Source organism: Phyllobates terribilis, unplaced genomic scaffold, assembly GCF_046119375.1.
Source record: "Phyllobates terribilis strain yellow unplaced genomic scaffold, ASM4611937v1 Scaffold_3__8_contigs__length_932513732, whole genome shotgun sequence".
Classification (NCBI taxonomy): domain Eukaryota; kingdom Metazoa; phylum Chordata; class Amphibia; order Anura; family Dendrobatidae; genus Phyllobates; species Phyllobates terribilis.
In genome coordinates, this window is record NW_027362763.1 from 188,513,240 (window position 1) to 188,534,595 (window position 21,356).

General features: G+C 48.7%; 1 protein-coding gene across 4 annotated transcripts in view; it reads right to left on the reverse strand.

Annotated features, from left to right (window-relative positions):
• The window catches only part of LOC141259003 (galactose-3-O-sulfotransferase 2-like), a 229,512-nt gene that overhangs the window by 190,439 nt on the left and 17,717 nt on the right, over positions 1–21,356 (reverse strand). For all 4 annotated transcript variants that reach the window (XM_073674375.1, XM_073674373.1, XM_073674372.1 and 1 more), the window contains one exon: positions 1,009–1,116. In XM_073674375.1, the coding sequence (XP_073530476.1) occupies positions 1,009–1,116 (108 nt within the window). The remainder of the gene's footprint in view (positions 1–1,008; positions 1,117–21,356) is intronic.

The following is a 21,356-nucleotide window of genomic DNA, read 5'->3' on the forward strand; positions in this document are numbered from 1 at the left end:
GAGGAGTGGGCCAAAATCCCTGCTGCAGTGTGTGCAAACTTGGTCAAGAACTACAGGAAATGTCTGACTTCTGTAATTGCAAACAAAGATTTCTGTACCAAATACAAATGTTAAGTTTTGTTTTTCTATTGTATCAAATACTTATTTCATGCAATAAAATGCAAATTAATCATGTTAAAATAATGCAATGTGATTTTCTGGATTTTTTTTAGATTTTGCCTCTCACAGTTGAAGTGACCTAGACCTCTCCATTCTTTGTAGGTGGGAAAACTTGCAAAAGTGGCAGTGTATCAAATACTTATTTTCCACAGTGTAAAACATTTAATTTGTTTCCCAAAACTTTCTACCACATGTTGCATATGAACAGAATTTCCATTTTTTTAATACACTGTTATCCCCATGACATAGAGACGTAACCCAGAATGCCATGTTGATTGGTAGGTATAAACAGTGAAAAGAACTTTTAACTATAACAGCCTTATATCCTCTAGCCTTGTAGCGCTGGGGTCCTTGGTTCAAATTCCAACAAGGACAAGGCGTTTGTATGTTCTCCCTGTGTTTGCATGGGTTTCTTTCCACACTGCAAAGACATACTGATAGAGAATTTAGATTGTGAGCCCTAATGGGGACAGTGATGATGATACCTGTAAAGCACTATGAGATTAATGCGCTATATAAGTGCGTAAAATAAATAAATCAATATATAAAAAAGTCATGAAATTGCATTCCATGCTGCAAAATAAGATTTAATTATAAAACTCAAGCATCATATTTTTTGCATGTGGTTTACTTAACATTGTAAAGTTTTGTGCTTTTGTGTTACTTGTTTTTATCGTATGTTTTCCAACATTACCGATTGCTATTTCCTTGACTTAAATGTTTTTGCGCTGTGACACCACCCTAAGCCCTTCTAATTAAAAAGAACAAATGTTATATATAATGATTTTGTTATCTTTGTGATAGATATTTATTTTAGTATAAGACACTTGGAAAGAATTGTTCTCTCACCTTTCTGACTCGCTGTTTTTCATAAGTTGTAAGGCCAAAAACAATACTATTGTAATTAGTAAAATAACTCCGGAGATTTTCAAGCACCGAATGTTGCTGCAGACAAACCTGTAAAACAACCCAAAATGTATTAGCCGCATTTTATACCACATTTATAAAAAGGCTTCTCTGGGTAATTTCACTCTATATTCTTTAGTGCAAATGCCTAAAAAGTTACAGGAAGTTCATAGGTGTTATCTAGATGCTATGTTACTTTCTATAGCCAATGATGCTTTATTATGTAAGTAAAGTCCCCAACTAGCAACACATTCTCAACCCCTTAATTACCGCCGATGCGCCTTTTTCTGGCAGTCTTAATAAGCTTTATTCCTCAGCACTGTTTTTTTGGGCTATGAGAAATAAGTAAATAGTGCCCCCTCACTAGGCAGAAACATTCCAGGTAGCTGAAACCCCTAGAGTACTGGGTCAGAGCAATTTTTTTTTTCCCACAATCATCGTCAGCCAGCAAATAACAGTAATCTCAATTTTTAAAAAAAGTGAATCGCTTGTTGTAAATCATTTTCCTCTCCTCTAACATGCAATAATCTACTAGAAGAGAGACATATAGTGCTATGAAGTCACAGTACTTTGGTAATGTTTCCCCCTGTAAGAGTGGTGGATTGTACTATTGTGTTCCTACTTCCTACCCCTGAAGACACCAATCGCGCAGTGCTGTGCATTAAAATGTGAATAGTGTAATATATTTTTAGTGTGTATTGTGTGTGACAAGGTCACTGGTAAAGTACTGGAGGTGAAATATGTATCACTGAGAATGTTACCTTCAGTGATATGAACCTGGGGAAAATGTTTCAGCACACTAAGTGCTGAGAAGGGTTAATTGGCCTTGTTAAGGGCTAGGTTTTTTTGTGAATACCTGAAGAGTGGGTGGGAGGCTGTTCAAAATATCTCCACAGCAGGCTGGGGTGTAGAAGGTTAATAGTCAGCCTTCTGAATCATTCAAGGTTTGGCGTCTCTTGAGATGAGAGCTCCAGAGTGGTGTTCATGTTAAAGAGAGCTGAACCTGTTGTTTTGTTCGGGTTCCCGCAGCAATATAGACTGTGCTATATGTTATCTTTTGTTTTCCCGTTATGCCAGAAAGGCCCTGTTTATTGTGCAGAACTTTGCACTGGTTTATGCAGCACATTTTTAATAAACCAGTGGAAGATTTAAACAGAAAGCATTCCTGTGTCTACCTTTGTGAGGAGCCGAGTGAGCCGATCTACCACAGTTGGTGCTAGAAGTGCGGGCAAGATCTCCAGTAAGCAAGTGTGATTGCTGTGGATAAATGGTATGTCCTGGGTGAAGGAGGCTGTAAGGATAGAACAGCAGCCAGACAAAATGGAAGAGCTGATCAAGTGAAGGAGTGTGGTGGGCAGAAGAAGATGCCGAGGCAACAAAAGGGTTAAGAATGTTTTGCCATGTTATGTTTTGTTACCTGTGATATGCGGTGCTATATTTTATTTTGTGTGATAAAAAGTGTGTTATATTTTATCCCTATTGCCGGTGTTATATTTCCATTCTCCTTTAGGCTTTGCTTTAAGGTCATCCCTGGGAATGTGGGAGGTTTGTCCACTAGGTGAGCCATACAGCAGATAGGGACATAGTTTACACACATAGTACACTAGATAGTTAATAGGTGGGATTAGCTCACAGTATGGGAGGGGTTAATACATTTTTATAGAAAAGCTTTTTCCAGGTTAGAGAGTGGGAGAGAAGGAAGGCTGAACAAATAGGAAAACAGGAAGCAGATACAGCAGAAAGGAAAGTGTTCTGACAGTGTGAGTTTCTTAATAGAATGAGGACAAGTCTGAATCGCCATCTGGACGCCGGGGCAGTCTTGGACCTATGGTCCAGAAGAGGGTCTGAAAAGCAGACCTCTGTCTTCCAGAAGAGGAAAATGTCGGCTGGGTCGCAGGGTGAGAGGAAGATGGTGGGTCTTAGGACAGGGACAAGGAATGTTAGGACACAGAACCAAGGGAACATAACTAAAAAGAGACTCTGTCTTAATCTGTATGCTGCAGCCATGTGTAACAGAGTTGCACAGTAAAGCTAAACCTGTTAACCTGAACCTAAGGTCTCCTGTCTTGTTTGTAGCTGGATCAGGTCCCATGGACGATGCAAAAGTGAGTAAATAATGAACTCAACCACACAGTACACTCCACTCTCATTTCTGTTTAAAAGAGGGCTTTCTGGTCAAAGAACTCAGTTCCGGCCCTAGCCTCCCCTTCACAAGCACCTGGTCCAAAGCCAGCAGCAGCACCTGCAGAAGCAGCAGTAAGCCCAGTAGGAAACAAATAAACTCCTGATACAACAGAGCCAACAGCAGCCACGGCAGATGGAACTCCTGACAGGGCATGTCCGCTGCAGAGAAATCGCCCCATATATCCGGAAGGTGGTAAGACTTTGATGATGATGTAAGACTTTGAAGTTGATGTTGAGGCATTTTTGACTGTGTTTGAAAGGGTAGCAGAGCAGGAGGAGGAGGTGCTGTCCCCCTATCTAACTGGCAAACCACGAAAAGCTTATTGTGACCTGGCGTTATAGGATGCACAGGAGTATGTCAAACTAGAAACTGAGATATTAGCATGCTCAGGAGTGACTATGTCTGTCCGAGCTCAAAGGGTCCACCACTGGGCGTATTGCGGTGACAAACCTCCTCGCTCTCAAATGTTTGACCTCCTACATCTGGTACAGAAGAGGTTGCAGCCAGAGTCCTCCACCCCAGCCCAGATGGATTGTTATGGGCTGATTTGTCCTCTCCCTTCCTAGGTTGGTGCAGATCTGGGTTGCCCAGGGAGACCCCCAAAATGCGGATGACCAAGTTGGTCTAGTAGAAAGGTACCATGTGGTTGAGAAGTCCCTAAGAAAGCCGGGAGCGGTTGCATCCCTGTACCCCAGCCAAAAGGAGACCAACTTTCAAAAGAAGGGTAATAGAGCCACAACTGTGGGGAGTCCAAAGTCCAAAGGAGTCGCTAAGGGGTTGCCAAAGGCCGCTGGTAAGGACTTAATTTTGTCAGAGATGTCACGGTCTTGGGTACATACCCGTCCATTGTCCTATGTCCACCGAACAGATGGACGACAGCACAGCACAGGAAGGCACTGTTTGTATCATGCCTATCCAGCCTGCATGGTGGACTATCAGCCCAGTGAGGGGTCACAGCCATGTCACATGACAATTAATGGGGTACTCATGTTTGGAATCTTGGGCTCAGAGAGTTTGGTGACCCTGGCAAGGGCTACACTCCCCAACCAGTGGATCTCTGGAAAACTTGTGGGCGTCCGCTGTATCCACGGGGATGCCAAGGACTACCCCGTTGCCATTGTGACTATAGAAACAAACTGTGGCCTGAGTCCCAGCAGGTTGGAGCAGTTAAAGACCTGCTACACACAGTGATAATAGGATGGGACTTTAGCATTTTTTGGTACTCACGGTGAAAGGCGGGAGTGCCAAGACTCAGACAGGAGCCGGTTCTACCATGAAGTATCCCGATCGCAGCCGGAGGTGGATGAGTTCCCTCTGTGTGTCCTTGCTGGCGACGAGGATGAGACGGTGACCTATGAGGCCGAGGTTTCTAATTTGGGAATTTCGGGGGGAAAGCTCAAATGGGGATCTAAAGTTAAAAGGGGCATTTGACAATGTTTCTGTGATAAATAGAGTTGCTCAAGAGCCGCAGGCCGACACCAGGTTTCCATATTTCATGGCAAATGAGGATTTGCTATATCGGGTCACTAAACTAAGGGGGGCAGTAATAGAGCAGCTGTTACTACCGGTTCCCTACAGGTGTAGGGTACTAGACCTGACCCATTGTCATGTCTTGGGTGGGCATCAGGGTGTGGACAAAACCCAAGAGCGGGTTCTTCAGAGGTTCTTATGGCCTGGATGTCATCGAGAGATTGTTAATTATTCCCGGTCCTGCACTACCTATCAGCTAACTGCTCCCATTTCCCAGTTTAGCAGTTCCCTAGTGCCGTTATACATCATAGAGGTCCCATTTCACCAGATTGCCATGGATCTTGTCGGACACCTAGTTAAGTCTGCCAAAGGGGACCAATATATGCTGGTGGTCACTGACTATGCAACATGGTACCCGTAGGCGGTACCACTGAAAAACTCCTCAGCCAGAAGTATAGCCTGAGAGCTAGTCCATATTTTTTCCCAGACTGGCCTGCCAAAGGAGATTTTGATGGACCAAGGAGCTCTTTTCATGTCCAAAGTGATGAGGGAGTTATACATGGGTCTCCAGGTTACACAACTCAGAACGTTTTTGTACCATCCGCAGACGGACAGCCTTGTGGAGAGGTTCAATAAGACCTTGTTGTCCATGCTTAAGAAGTTTGTGGAGTAGGATGGCTGAGACTGGAATTGCCTACTCCCGTACCTGCTGTTCTTTATTAGGGAAGTTCCACAGACCTCTATGGGGTTCTCACTGTTCCAGCTGTCACCCTCGGGGACTTCTGGATGTTGCAAAAGAGCCCTGGGAAGCATAGGTGGCCCAGATGCAGGACAGGATCATGAGGGTGATGTCTATTGGGAGAGAGAGTCTCCTTCAAGCACAATAGGTCCAGGCAAGGGTTTACAATTGGCTGAAACAGTAAATTTCTGTCCAATTGGCAGGGGCCATACAAGGTGGTCAAAAGGCTGAGTGACTTCAACTACAAAGTTCACCAGTCAGGGAGAAGAAAGCCTTACGAGGTGTACCACATAAACTTGCTTAACCGTGGCGAGAGAGGGAACCGGTGGAAGCTACGTACCTGGGGGCCAATCCTGAAGCCAAGATCGAGGATGTCACAGTGGCACAGATGCTGTCACCGGCCCAGAAAAAACAGTGCCGAGAACTGCTTCAGCGGAACCGGGACCTGTTTTCGGAGTTGCCTGATGGAAACGCAGGTGAACCAAAAGTCGTATCGAATTCCTGAAGCCCGCTTTCAAAGGAGGTGAGGAGAATGTTGAGCCTGGGCGTCGTCGAGGAGTCAAGGAGCAGCAGGTCAGCCCCATTGTCCTGGTGCCAAAGCCTGATGGAGAATGGCGTTTTTGTAACAATTACAGGAAGCTAAATGAAGTGTACAAATCTGATGCTTATCCAATACCCTAGTCGATTAACTCATTGAGAGGCTAGGGTTAGCCAACTACATCACTACCCTGGACCTAACGAAAGGGTACTGGCAAATCCTCCTGCCCGAAAGTGCCAAGGAGAAGACAGCCTTCTCTAAACCTGACGGTTGCTTCTAATACACCAGAATGCCTTTTGGGTTGCAGGGAGCCCCAGCTACTGTACCTTCCAAAAAGCCATAGACTGGATCCTAGCCCCTCACAATAAGTACGCCGCAGCCTTCCTAGGCGACATTGTGCAGTGATGAAAGGGTAGTTATCTGGCAACTCGTGAAATTGACTTAAAAAATAGCCTTTATTTTGAAAAAATTTAAAACATGAGACCATAGTGCAAATAAAAGCGTACAGAGGCTTACACGTTTCAGATACGTAGATCCTTACTCATAGCATAATATAATGTTGAAATGGAAAAACTTTTAAGGCATATTTAGAAAGTAGCCGCTCACCGACAACACCTGTTCCGAAGCTCAATTACACATGAGTCCAGAGTCTCAGAAAACTCAGTTTTAACCCTAAATGAACTGACTGTTTCTATTTAAAAAAAATAAATAAATAAATAAAAAATAGAAGGTTGACAAAATAATTACAAACTCTATGAATATAACTCACTAAATATAAGTCACATAATATCAACCTAGAAACAGACAATTATAATGAATATAGCAGGAAATCACTGCTGGAGAGATTGGGTTCATGGTTGGATGATAGGTTACAACCATTGGTAGTGATATCACCCGATTATTTGAGAGACAGTAAGCACGTTCTAACCATCATGAATGATGTGAAATGGAGTGAGGATCTAACTTGGATGACCTGTGATGTCAGAACTTTTTATTCCTGCATTCCGCACAGTTTGGCTATTCAAGCCAAAGTGTTTCGGAGTACTGCCCCTCGTCAGTGCAAAGTGTGAGTTCAGGTTTGGCTGGGTGAGAGGCGTCAGACCATATCTAAGGGGTAACATTTCTCCTTGGTTAGCGGCAGCACTGTGGCTCAGTGGTTAGCACTGCAGCCTTGCAGCGCTGGGGTCCTAGGTTCAAATCCCACTAAGGACAACATCTGCAAGGAGTTTGTATGTTCTCTCCATTTCCTCCCACACTCCAAAGACATACAGATAGGGGACTTAGATTGTGAGCCCCAATGGGGACAGTGCCCATAGTGTCTGTAAAGTGCTGTGGAATTAATGGCACTATATAAGTGAGTAAAATAAAAAAATAAATAAAATGCATGTTGCAATCTGATGAACTTGAACTGTCCAGTAAACTTTTGTTTGTTGAATTGAGCTGCCTGTCCCCTGAGTTATGTACGGCGGCTCCTGAAGATGGAGACCTGAATAAAGCTGAGGCCTGCGGCCTACATGTGAGTTGATGCACCCCACATCTGGTAGCATATTGGGACTGGGTCACTATTATTATGTAAAGTGCCAGGGCGTTATGGAGCAGCAGCTCACCCACAGCTACCACCCTGTCAATTTACACTCCCATCACTTGCTCCCTCTCCAGTTCTGGCGAGTGACGTCTGCATGCGCAATATGTGCTCACAGATCTGCTGTCCTGCACCTAGCAACATTGGGAACCAAGTTCATTGGTTCCTCATAGTTTTATCATTGTGATAAATCCTATCACAGTGATTGAAGTCATCAATATTTTGAGCACTTGGGCTGTGCCTATCTCTCCTCTTGAGCTGAAGAGAGGAATCTGTTTGCTTGATCTAGAGCTTTCTGATTCGTGCTGCAGGACAAGGTGGGGTCCTCAATCTGCCATTTTGTTAGCGGAAATTAGGATTGCTCATAATCCAGGGCAACATGGATTAATTTGTAGTTGGTGGCTATTTGGCCAGATGAGGACTTCGATTTAGTGAACCATCTAAGCAGGCATGGTCTCCACTCCTGCTCAGGAAGATGTGCTAGGATCTTTGTTACGTAACTCTTACTTTGTAGATATTGGAAAGAAGGGAATATGACGGTAGGGTATTTAACTGCATCTAGAGGAATATTTTTTAACACATCCAATTGTGGAACTTATTTTATTCCAAGATGTGTTGATTAAAACATACTTTCTTCGTGGGACTGTAAAGTTGCCAAGAGTGGTAGTCATGATTGACCTGCTGTCTGGTTACACTCTGGCAGGCACTTTACAGGAAAACAGTGTCCCAGTCCCAGTGTGCTGTCAGGTGTGGGGTACATCACATTCACTTGTAGGACATAGCCCTCCGCTGTCTCCAGGCCTCCATGCTCAGGAGCCGTTGCACACAATTCAGGGGACACCAAGTTCATTGCAACAAGCAAACGTTTACTGGTTAGTTCAAGTTCACCAAGTTGTAACATGTGGGATAGGGCACAACACTTTGTATTTATTACTCCCTTAGTACAATTCATCTTCAGCCCTACCACTCGTCTGTCCAGGACTATCCAGAAACCAACTGACTCCATCAGCCTAAGGGATTTCCTATCCACTTGCATCCGGTATTCACTACCTTCCGCCTACACAGGTCCCTGTCCATCTTCTACTGTACGCCAGAGGACTCAATGTGCCTGGCAGCCCCTATGCCAGACCTTGGGCTCCGAACGTGACAGGGAGGTCCTCTTGAGATTTCAGTATGGCTTCCCACTGCTTTGAACGACTAGTACATGCTGGCCTTAGCAGAACACTGTTCTTAACTTTACGTTGTCAGGGTACTCTCCTAACTGAGTCACTATCAGGAAGTATCGCCTTTTTACCAACACTACTCTCCACCCACTGTGGGTTAGCTCTACACATTTGTAGCACCCTGAGGATTCGGCTGCTACAGGGGTATTGCACCTCAACCCAGAGGTGTGATATTCCACTCCCGGGTAAGGATGGAGTGTGGATCTGAGCTCGGTAGGCTGCATGCACTACACACATCCCATTTCCGAGGAGCAGACCGACGGTACTCCCACTTAGAAATGTGCAGGTACGACCGAGTCTGTTCCTGGCTGGAGTGGGAGGGGGGTGGTACATCCCAAGTAGTGTAGGGGCAGATAGGGGGAGCAGCCTGGGTAAAGATAGGAGCTCATTGGGTGCTGGTCACCTGAGCTCACACATAGAGGGTGTATATAAGGTGGGCACCAACTAAGATCAGGGTCAGATGCAGAGAACAAGTCAGCAAGCAGAGGAGAAGAGAGACCCAGAGTGAGAGAGGAGAAGAGAGACCCAGAGGGGGAAACAGAAAAGAGGACTCCAAGAACCCAAATTAAATCCCCGGGTGAAGAGTCGGCACAGGGTACCGGATCCCAAACTGGCGGGGGCAGAAAACACACCCTAGCCAGAGACCGGAGGCCGTGGGCAGCATCTGCCACGGCCACCCATCACATCCACCCCGAAGGCACACCACATGAAGGGTCAGGGAACCCAAGGCCAAGGGTGTCCCAACAGAAGGCCCGAGGGAGCTGGACCTAGGTGGATCACTGGTGGGGACGGCCAGAGAACGGGACAGAAGGAGAGCTCAGGGCCACGCTCCGGACTTGTTTGGGGGTTGGCTGGATCCAGGACCTGGTGGACGCAGCACGGCTCGGGTGGTCACTCGAAGCTGGAGTGACCAGTACAACATCTGCAGTAAGTAAACACCCTTAACTGCACAACCCGACTCTGTCTTCATTGCCGTCTGCACTGCACCACCACAACCCCCATCCTCTGCACCTGTCCCCCCTGAGGCTATACCCCTCCCGTTGGGGTTATCCCACCAAGCTGCGCACCCACCATCAGCCTCAGCGGACCCTGCTGCAGCGGCGGCCACAGTGACCGCATCACAACGGGTGGCGTAGTCGACACAAAAGAACTCTTAATAACATCTGTAGGACTGCCACATAACACTGAGCTTGACGCCCTGGGCACGGGCCAGGTCACAGCCGCTCGGAGACTACAACCCCCCATCTGATCCGGTGCCGGGTATTCCCCTCAAAAAGGAATATGTCCCAGGGGGCGCGTCAACTTTGGCGTAGTCTGCAGGATTACGTGCCCACAACAACCGGGTACTGCGTGCCTGAAGAAAAGTGCAAGTTTACCTCAGAAAGAAGTCTCCCGCCGGTTCCGGAGGGTCCACGCCATCGGACCCCATCACAGGTCGTTTCCCGCCGATTGTCCGCCATTTCCAGCTTGTTCCCGCCATCTGCAGAGTTTCCCGCCACTGGGCGACGCTTCCCGCCAAATCCGCAGATTTCCCGCCTTGGAAGAGCAGCGGACGCCATTATGGGCGTGCCAAAGGAGGGCAAGAGGCCGCCTCTCATCGTGGGCCAGGACAGAAAATGGCGCCAAAAGTGGAAACCGCCCCCACCAACAGAGACTGTGATGCTGGAGGTGTCTGTCAGCGTGAAAGAACTACCCCTGGAGCTGACAGTCACCGAGTTGCCCCGGGACCGCCCTCGAAGTGGGAGGAGACGAAAGAAAAGAACGAAGATGGGTGCCGCCTGGAGCAGTCTGGAGCGAGCGCACCCGGAGACAAGAAGTCTAACGAGGAGTCTGGAGCGAGCGCACCCGGAGGCAAGAAGCCTGGAGAGGAGTGGCGGAGGAGCTTGCCCGGAGATGGAGAGAAAGCAGAACAGCACCGGCCCGCTGGCCAGGAGTCTGCTAGAGACCGAGGAAGGAGAGCAGAGCAGCACCGGCCCGCTGGCCAGGAGCCTGCTGGAAGAAGAGCAGAGCAGCACCGACCCGTTGGTCAGGAGCCTGCTGGAAACCACGACCCCACTAGGCCTAGTGGAGGTCCTTGCACAGCTCCCCCGAGACCGGGAGTGTGCACAGACTGCCCTGGAGGGCCTCACACGGAGGATGGCCCGGGTACAGCGAGAGACATTGGCGGAGTGGAGCCGAGAGATGGCCCAGCAAATCAAGACCCGGAGCACGCCAGCCAAGATGAGGAGACAGACCGCCTCTGAGGATGGCGCGGGAGGACCCAAGGCCGGAGACGGCGCCGAGAAGGGAGCCGAACGCATGGAGGCAGGTAAAGGGGACGTCTATACCCCAAACCGGGAAACCGCGTACCTGCCCCAGCTCCCCGTCGCAGAGCCCGAAGTCTATCCTGCCGTGCCCGTCGCTGCAACGTCACCGCCGCAGACTAGGCCTCAAACGGGAGCCGCGACCCCTGTGACGTCACACGCCTCGACCCCGAGCGTGACCAAGCAGGAAGTACCACCAGCCTGGTCGCAAGGCCTAGTACCCCCGGGCGCCGCATCACCAACAGCGCCCCCTACCTCCGCGGAGCCTCCGGCCTGGCCGCAAGGCCAGGTAGCCCAGGGCGCCGCCGTCCTAACGGTGCCCTTCACCTTCCAGGTGCCCCAGGCCTGGCCGCAAGGCCTGGGCAACCCGGGCGCCACCACCACCGCGCCCATAAGACCAAGAGTGCCGCATCTGGGAGAGGACCTGTACGAAGCCAAAGGTAACCATAAAGCAAGAGCAGGAGGACGCCGTCGCTAAGGACAGCGAAGCAGAAGCTGTATATAGTTGCCCGTCGGGGCACAGTAAACTGAAACCGTGAACTGAAACTGAAACTGTTGCTGTTGCTAATATAGTCCCCGTTGGGACCAGCATGTGTGAACTGTTAACCCCGTGTGTCCCTATTCCCACTGACCGAGGACTGAGAGCGGTCATTCCTCCCCAATACCTGGCCGAGGACTGAGAGCGGCCACACTGTCCCTTGTATATAGTTGCGCGTCCTAAAGCGCCCCCTACCGGTTTTATAGGAAAACCATTTTTTCAAGAAAAGACTGTCGCACTTTACCCGGTCACACGTTGCACAGTGACCGGAGGAGGAGCCAGAGGCGACGAGAATGTTTTATTTGCTAATATATGTTGTTTTATATGTTTATGAAAAAAAAAAAAAAATGTATGTTTTGGTGTTGTTTATGTCTTACAGCCCGAGGACGTGCTGTGATTTACCAGGGGGGAATGTAGCACCCTGAGGATTCGGCTGCTACAGGGGTATTGCACCTCAACCCAGAGGTGTGATATTCCACTCCCGGGTAAGGATGGAGTGTGGATCTGAGCTCGGTAGGCTGCATGCACTACACACATCCCATTTCCGAGGAGCAGACCGACGGTACTCCCACTTAGAAATGTGCAGGTACGACCGAGTCTGTTCCTGGCTGGAGTGGGAGGGGGGTGGTACATCCCAAGTAGTGTAGGGGCAGATAGGGGGAGCAACCTGGGTAAAGATAGGAGCTCATTGGGTGCTGGTCACCTGAGCTCACACATAGAGGGTGTATATAAGGTGGGCACCAACTAAGATCAGGGTCAGATGCAGAGAACAAGTCAGCAAGCAGAGGAGAAGAGAGACCCAGAGTGAGAGAGGAGAAGAGAGACCCAGAGGGGGAAACAGAAAAGAGGACTCCAAGAACCCAAATTAAATCCCCGGGTGAAGAGTCGGCACAGGGTACCGGATCCCAAACTGGCGGGGGCAGAAAACACACCCTAGCCAGAGACCGGAGGCCGTGGGCAGCATCTGCCACGGCCACCCATCACATCCACCCCGAAGGCACACCACATGAAGGGTCAGGGAACCCAAGGCCAAGGGTGTCCCAACAGAAGGCCCGAGGGAGCTGGACCTAGGTGGATCACTGGTGGGGACGGCCAGAGAACGGGACAGAAGGAGAGCTCAGGGCCACGCTCCGGACTTGTTTGGGGGTTGGCTGGATCCAGGACCTGGTGGACGCAGCACGGCTCGGGTGGTCACTCGAAGCTGGAGTGACCAGTACAACATCTGCAGTAAGTAAACACCCTTAACTGCACAACCCGACTCTGTCTTCATTGCCGTCTGCACTGCACCACCACAACCCCCATCCTCTGCACCTGTCCCCCCTGAGGCTATACCCCTCCCGTTGGGGTTATCCCACCAAGCTGCGCACCCACCATCAGCCTCAGCGGACCCTGCTGCAGCGGCGGCCACAGTGACCGCATCACAACGGGTGGCGTAGTCGACACAAAAGAACTCTTAATAACATCTGTAGGACTGCCACATAACACTGAGCTTGATGCCCTGGGCACGGGCCGGGTCACAGCCGCTCGGAGACTACAACCCCCCATCTGATCCGGTGCCGGGTATTCCCCTCAAAAAGGAATATGTCCCAGGGGGCGCGTCACATTAACCATCCTTTTGAAGAACAGAAAGAGGGACACATCATGCGGCATGCTACGTGCACCGTGGCAATTTTGGCCACGCCCCAATCCACGCCCATTTACCATTTCTTTCTCCCAGGGCTGGCTCTAGGTTTTCGTGGGACCTGGGCGAATGAGTCTCAGTGAGTCCCTTTAACACATACCACGATTTATGATGCACAGATACGTCGGAGAAATAAAGATATATGTGACGCCTCACGCTCAAAAAAGCCCTTTAGTTTACCCTGGGTGATGGGGGACTCGGAGTCTGGTCCTTTGATGAAGAGATGGGGTGCAGCCATGGCCCGGACCCGACCCGTGCTCAGGGCCGTCACATTAAAAGAGATGGTGTGGGTTTATCCGGGTTGAGTGGCTGATTAACAACTACGCCACCTGTGGCACCTGGTGAAGGCCACCAGCGCCGCTGCTGTCCGCTGAGGCATGGTGTTACGGCGGCCAAAGTTATTATTACTCCCCACAGGCGGAGCAAGGCCTCAGGGCAGAGGGACAGGATGGAGGGGGGTAGTAGTTGAGGAAAACGGATGCCGCGTCGTGCGGTGTAGCGCAGCATAAACAGTCCGGAGGCCATAGGGGTGAACTTCCAAGGCTTTACTCACTTTAGAAATGGCAGAAGGAAGGCGACTCCCTGCTCCCCGCAGACAATCCTGCGGTCACCAGAGGCGGGGGTCCGACAGCCTCCGAGTAAGTCCAGCATTCAGTCGGGACCCTACTGCAGAGTGTTCCTGAACTACAGACTGAATCCTTTCCTGTCCGTGTGTGTACAAATAGGCCGGGACTCCCTCTGAACTCCTCTCAGAACTAGGGCACTGGTGGCAGCTCCGCTCCGTCCAATACCCGATAGGATCCTCAGGGCCTACCGGGCTTTCCCGACCAGGACTTGGAGTAGTAAGGTCGGGTGTCGGGGGCCAGTACCCCTCTTGCAGCCGGAGTCCCTCTGAATATATCAGCATGGCGAGGACAGGTGGCGTACTCCTCTCCGTCTGCATCCTGCCTGGGATCCATTTGCTGTGGAGCCACACTCTTGAGCTCCGGGCCTCCTTGGTCCTGGTCATTGACCGGGTTGAGACATTCCTCGTCTGCAACCTGCCCCTCGTCCCGAGGCTAAGGTACGAGGGCTGTGTCCCTTGCCAGTGCAGGCCCACACAGGATCTGCGCTCCGGGAGGGAGGTCATATCTACACACAGTCTATGACAGCACAGAACGACCAAAACCAAAGATGGCTTTTTATTAAATATGAAATTTAAAGTGTAGCTAACTTGCAAGTCCTCCACCCTCACCCACTAACTGGTTCCCCTAACTCTTGGTTCCCCAGTCTCCCTGTAACCAGGGGAGCAGCACCTAGTGCATACTAGCTCCCTCGGGTGGAGAAATGTGGTGTTGGATGCAAAGGTTGAGTCACGACTATTACACTGTTCTTACCTCAGAGGAGGAACACTACACACCATTAAAGAAGCGCAGCATCCCTGTGGCGGTCGAACCCTCAGGGGCGCCACATATAGTACAAAGCCAAACATTTCACTTACTTCTTTCATTACATTAGTGATATCTATTGTAAATAATGGGCCCCATATATTGCTCCATACAGAATAATGGACACCATATATTGCTCCATACAGAATGGATGTCATATATTGCTCCATACAGAATGGACGTCATATATTGCTCCATACAGTACGGGTCCCATATATTGCTTCAATCAGTATGGGCCCTATATAGTACTCCATTCAGTACGGGCCCCATATAGTGCTCCATACAGTATGAGCCCCATATATTGCTCCATTGAGTACGGGCCCCATATATTGCTCCATTCAGTATGAGCTCCATATATTGCTCCATTCAGTATGGGCCCCATATATAGTTCCATTCAGTATAGGCCCCATACATAGCCACATACGGTATGGTTCCCATATATTAGCTATATCTTACAATTATTGCTTTTATTTAACATTTACTATGTAAATACTTTTATGCCCAAAACTGACAAAAGATTCTCTGAGTGATACCTTTATTGGCTACCCGGAAAAATAAATCACTTGAGAATACTTCTGTCATTTTTGGGCATAAAAGTATTTACATCAATTTTCTGGCTAACACGGTACCACAATATAATTTTTTTCTATACATCATTTAACATTTACGAATCATACCCATGTGTGTGGTGGGGTGTTTTTAGTGAATCAATTAATATTTTTCATATTTTCTGTTTAGTTGGCCCCAGTACAGAGAAATTCTTATGGGAGAATTAATAAAGGAATATTTTTACCAGGGAATACAACAGTACAGACCAAAAGTTTGGACACACCTCATTTAAAGATTTTTCTGTATTTTCTTGACTTTGAAAATTGTACATTCACACTGAAGGCATCAAAACTATGAATTAACACATGTGGAATTATATACTTAACAAAAAAGTGTGAAACTTCAAAGTAGCCACCTTTTGCTTTGATGACTGCTTTGCACACTCTTGGCATTCTCTTGATGAGCTTCAAGAGGTAGTCACCGGAAATGGCCTTCCAACAATCTTGAAGGAGTTCAAAGAGAAGCTTAGCACTTGTTAGCCCTTTTGCCTTCACTCTGCAGCCCAGCTCACCCCAAACCATCTCGATTGGGTTCAGGTCTGGTGACTGTGGAGGCCAGGTCATCCATGGTATGCATGGCACCCCATCCCTCATCCTGTTATGCATGGCACCCCTCACCCCTCATGCCCAATCCTGGAATGCATGGCACCCCTCACCCCCAATCCTGGTATTCATAGCACCCCTCATCCTGGTATGCATGGCCCCCTCAGCCTTATCCTAGTATGCATGGCACTCCTCATCCCTATCCTGGTATGCATGGCACTCCTCATCCCTATCCTGGTATGCATGGCACTCCTCATTCCTATGCTGATATGCATGGTACCCCATCCCTCATCCCTATCCTGATATGTATGGTACCCCTCATCCCTATCCTTATATGCATGGCACCCCATCCCTCATCCTGGTATGCATGGCACCCCTCATCCATAATCCTGGTATGCATGGTACCCCTCATCCCCAATCCTGGTATGCTTGGCACCCCTCATCCCCAATCCTGGTATGCATGGCACCCCTCATCCCCAATCCTGGTATGTGTGGCCCCTCACCCTCAAATCCTGGTATGTATGGCACCCCTCACCCCCCAATCCTGGTATGTGTGGCCCCCTCACCCCCCAATCCTGGTATGTGTGACCCCCTCACACCCCAATCCTGGTATGCGTGGCCCCCTCACCTCCAAATCTTGGTATGTGTGGCCCCCTCACCCCCAATCCTGCTATGTGTGGCTCCCTCACCCCCAATCCTGGTATGTATGGCACCCCTCACCCCCCAATCCTGGTATGTGTGGCCCCTTCACTCCCCAATCCTGGTATGTATGGCACCCCTCATCCCTTTCACGCTGCACACATAAAAAAAATAAACACTTATACTCACCTTTCTTCCCTGTGCTCCAGCGCTGCTGTGTCCTGTTCTGCAGAGGCCGGTGAGGAGTGTGGTGCTGGAGTACGTGCGTACCCATACCGCGCTGTCTGGCGCCATTTTGTTGAAGACACACTGCGAATGTGTCTTCAGTAAAATAACGCCGGGCAGCGCTACTTGCATGTTCCGATTCCGACGCCTCACTCCTGCCCCAGTCTCCGGCGAGAAGAGTGGCGCTGCGGCAACACTCCGTCCGGTCAGGTAAGTATGGCGCCGGAGATCGCATTATGCGTTCAGTCTCTACGCACACCGTGATCCCCGGCGCCATACACATTCCTCTTACCTGTAACGGCTCGATGCGTTCTTCTGTCTGGAGCCAGACTGCACGCGCAGTCTATAGAGGCTTCAGACAGAGGGACGCTTGTACGATTATATTATAGATATATATATACAGTATATATACACACATTTTTTTCCCATCTTTTACATTTTAAAAATTACAAAAAGGAAAATGGGCCGATACAAAAGTTTGGGCACCCTGCATGGTTAGTATCTAGTAGTGCCCCCTTTTGAAAGTATCACAGCTTGTAAAAGCTTTTTGTAGCCAGACAAGAGTCTTTCATGTCTTGTTTGAGGGATTTTCATCTATTCTTCCTTGGAAAATTCTTCCAGTTCTGTGAGAGTCCAGGGTTTTCTTGCATGCACTTCTATTTTGAGGTCTAGCCACAGATTTCAATGATGTTCAGATCAAGGGACTGTGAGGGTCATTGTAACACCTTCAGCTTGCACCTTTTGAGGTATTGAGGTAGTCGATTGTGGATTTTGACCTGTGTTTAGGATCATTATCTTTTTGTAGAAGCTATCCTCTTTTCAACTTCAGCTTTTTTACAAATGGTGTTATGTTTGTATCAAGAATTTGTTGAAATTTCTTTGAATCGATTCTTCCCGCTAACCGTGAAATGTTGTGTTGCGTGTTGGATGCAACACAACCCCAAAAGCATGATTGATCCCCCTTCATGCTTAATGGTTGGCGAGATGCTCTTTTCGTGATAATCTGTGCCCTTTTTCCTCCACACATACCTTTGATCATTGTGGCCAGAGAGTTCTACTTTAAGCTCATCGGTCCACAGGACTTGTTTCCAAAATGCATCAGGCTTGTTTAGATGTTCTTTTTCATACTTCTGATGCTGAACTTTATAGTGAGGACGTAGGAGAGGTTTTTCTCTGATGACTCTTCCATGAAGGCCATATTTGTGAAGGTGTCTCTGAACAGTAGAACAATGTACCACAACTCCAAAGTCTGCTAAATCTGAAGGTCTTTTGCTGTCAAGCGGGGTTCTGATTTGCCTGTCTAGCAATCTTACGAGCAGCTCTCACTGAAATTTTGCTTGGTCTTCCAGACCTTATCTTGACTTCCAATGTTCCTGTTAACTGCCATTTCTTAATTACATTTCGAACTGAGGAAAGGGCAAATTGAAAACACTTTGCCATCTTCTTATAGCTTTCTCCTGCTTTGTGGGTCTCCACCCTTTTTATTTTCAGGGTGCTAGGCAGCTGCTTAGAAGAACCTATGGCTGCTGTTTTTGGCAAAGGTTAGAGGATTCTGGATTTTTATAAAGCTGGAAAATTTGCATCACCTGGTCTTTCCTAACGATCATAGTGATCATAGTGAACAAGCCATAACCCTAACAGGCTAATTAAGGTCTGAAACTTTGGTCAAAATTATCTGAGCACACAAATCTCCAAGGGTGCCCAAACTTTTACATTGGTCCAATTTCCTTTTTGTATTTTTTAAAATGTAAAAAACAACATTTTTATTTTGCCTAAAATACAAAGGACATGTGTCATCTTTAACTTTTCGCCTTTTAGAGATCGTTTCATCTTCAACTTGCTTAACTGTTAACAGTAACAATAATTTTGACCAGGGGTGCCCAAACTTTTATATATGCCATTTTATAGGCTTTATTACAGTGTGGTGTGTTTTTTCATGAACCTCACATACCAGACAATACTTTTAGAATTCTGTAGATGATTGGTAGTTTTGAGCACAAGTCAGTTCCTACCTTGCAGGACAGGGGCCTGTTATGGTGTAACATGTGGGTTCATAAGAAAATAGGGTAGAAACTGCAGGGTTCATTTTCTCCTGTTACCCCTTGTGAAAATGAAAAATTTGGGTCTAAAGCAATGGTATCACTTATTGTGGTTTTCTAAGGGTACACTGATACTAGCGTCAATTCTCTCATATGAGAGAATCTGGCGAATTATCCTAATGACACTCGGCTCAAACTCTGGCAGATATTGATCCGAGTATCATCTGAGCATGATCTGATTCTCTCGCATGAGATAAACGCAGCACAGGTGCGGAGAAGATGGAAAACTTAATTTCTCCATCTTTTCCATTGTCTCTGTGAGTGTACATCGGACTGCACTCAAATGACATTCGAGTGCAATCCGATATTTCACACATGCCCATAGACTTGTACGGGTGTGCGTGATGCAAACATCAAAGCCACTCGCAGCATGGTGTGCTTGTTTTATCACACCGAATTGTGATGAGAAAATAATGGCAGATCTGCACTGCCCCACAGTATAACACTTGGCCAAGAGCAATTCAATAAAACATCGGATTGCACTCAGACGTGTTATATGGCAGTGTGAGCTAACCCTTGCATATAATACCATCAAACCATTTGTTAATGCCCCTGAAAAGACAAAAAAAATTGCTACTGAGCTTTTAAACATCATAACATCCAATCAAAATAAAATATCAATTGAAAAAGGTGGCGTAAAATAGACATATTGTAAATGTTATTTATTAATTTTATGACATGACAATCTGATTTAACCCCTTTCTGACATAGGCCGTACTAATACGTATCTGTGGCACTGCAGGGGTCCGGTTGCCACAGTGGCATTGCCTCCCTCACAAGGCACAAGGCTTCCATGCCTGGAAGCAAGCAGGGGTCCCCTAGTCAGGTATACTAGCATGCAACACTTTCCTGGCTCCAGACCAGTAAGGGGAGCTCCTCCCCTTAGCAACTGGAATCTGGAGGAGGGGTTAGTTAGAGTTAGTGAGAGATGTTGAATACAGGACAGCAACGAGGAAAGACCTGAGGAGTGGAGCTGCATGGCAGCTCACCCCAGAGAGGAGCGTAGAAGAACCGGTCACTGTAGTCCAAGGTTGTGGGACACTGAAGGTCTGCTGGCCCCATCAGACACCCGGAAGCTCAGCAGCACATAGGGCCCAGTACCGCCACGTGGGAGCAACACTCCAGGAAGGTCCGAGCTGCCTGCCATACGGGTGAGCACAAGTAAGTTTTACTCAGGGACGAGGGCCACAGCACAGCTACAAGCAGTAGGGCCAAAGAGATTAGTGCAAAGGGAAGGCCTCCAACTTCACCTGGCGAGGTAAATTCCCAACTTGCTTCTAGGCTGCCCAAACCTCTACTACCAGCTAGTACCCGTGCCAGGGTCTGCCTAACCACAGCAAGTAAAGATAAGAGGAAACCGCCTTTAAGTTGTGGACTGGTCATTATCTGCACCATCCCCTGCACTATACTGCACAGCAACATCTATAACATCATCATTTCCTACCCTGGAGCTAAGCTCTGCCTGTGGAGAGCTGAATCAACTCTGCTGCGTCACCATCAGCTCCAGAGGACCTGCACCGCAGCGGCGGCTCCAGATAGCCGCATACCACAGGTGGCGTCACGAACATTTTATATAAAAACTTTATTCCCTTTTCTTTATTCCTGTTTTATTGACCGCCCTGGGTCACGGACCGAGTCACCGCCACTGTGAAACCCCCAGCATCGACCGGCCCGGCTACCGAGTACCCCACGGCCCAGGGGGCGTGTCATATGTGCGCCCTGGGTCTTATGGACCAGATACGTATTAGTACACCCTAACTTTAATGCGGTGATTGTGACGCGCCCCTGGGCCTGTGTCGCACTGCGTTGCGCACGCGGGAGCCTACCCGGAGCCGGATCAGTGGAGGGTTGTAGTCTCGTGGCGGTGACCCGGTCCGTGCCCAGGGAGTCAAACTAGACGGCAGTCTATTAGTAGTAAATAGTTGATGACTACGCCACCCGTTGAGTGCAGCCAGGGAGCTGCTGCTGCGGGGCAGACCGCTGAGGCCGATGGTAGGATTATGCAGCGTGATAGTATAACCCCCAACGGGAGGGGTATGGCCTCAGGGCAGCCGACGTGGATGATGGGGGTAGCAGGAACCACTCAGAGACGGTACGGTGTAGTTCAGGGTCTTTACTGGTAACAACGATAGACCCTCCCGGAGTACTTGCTAGCGAACGGGGCCTGGTCAGTCCTTGAGCAGATGGGATCTCCCCTGGCCAGGCGTAGTTGTAGGCCTCCCAAACTGACTGTACTCTTCTGGCTACCTTGCTAGAAGCTGATGTAAGTAGCCCACGTCCCTGAGTGTACCGTGTGGTGCTCACCCGTATGGCCGGTGACTCGGGGCCTTCTAATGGCTTCCGCTCCACGATGGCGGTGCTGGTCCCACGCGTGTGACCGTGCCTTCGGGCTTCTGGGCCAGAGGACCTGAAATCCCCTGCCTGACGGATTCTGCTGCTGGGTAGGAGTTAGTCCCCACAGCCTCGGACTCCGGGTCCGGAAAGAAGTCTT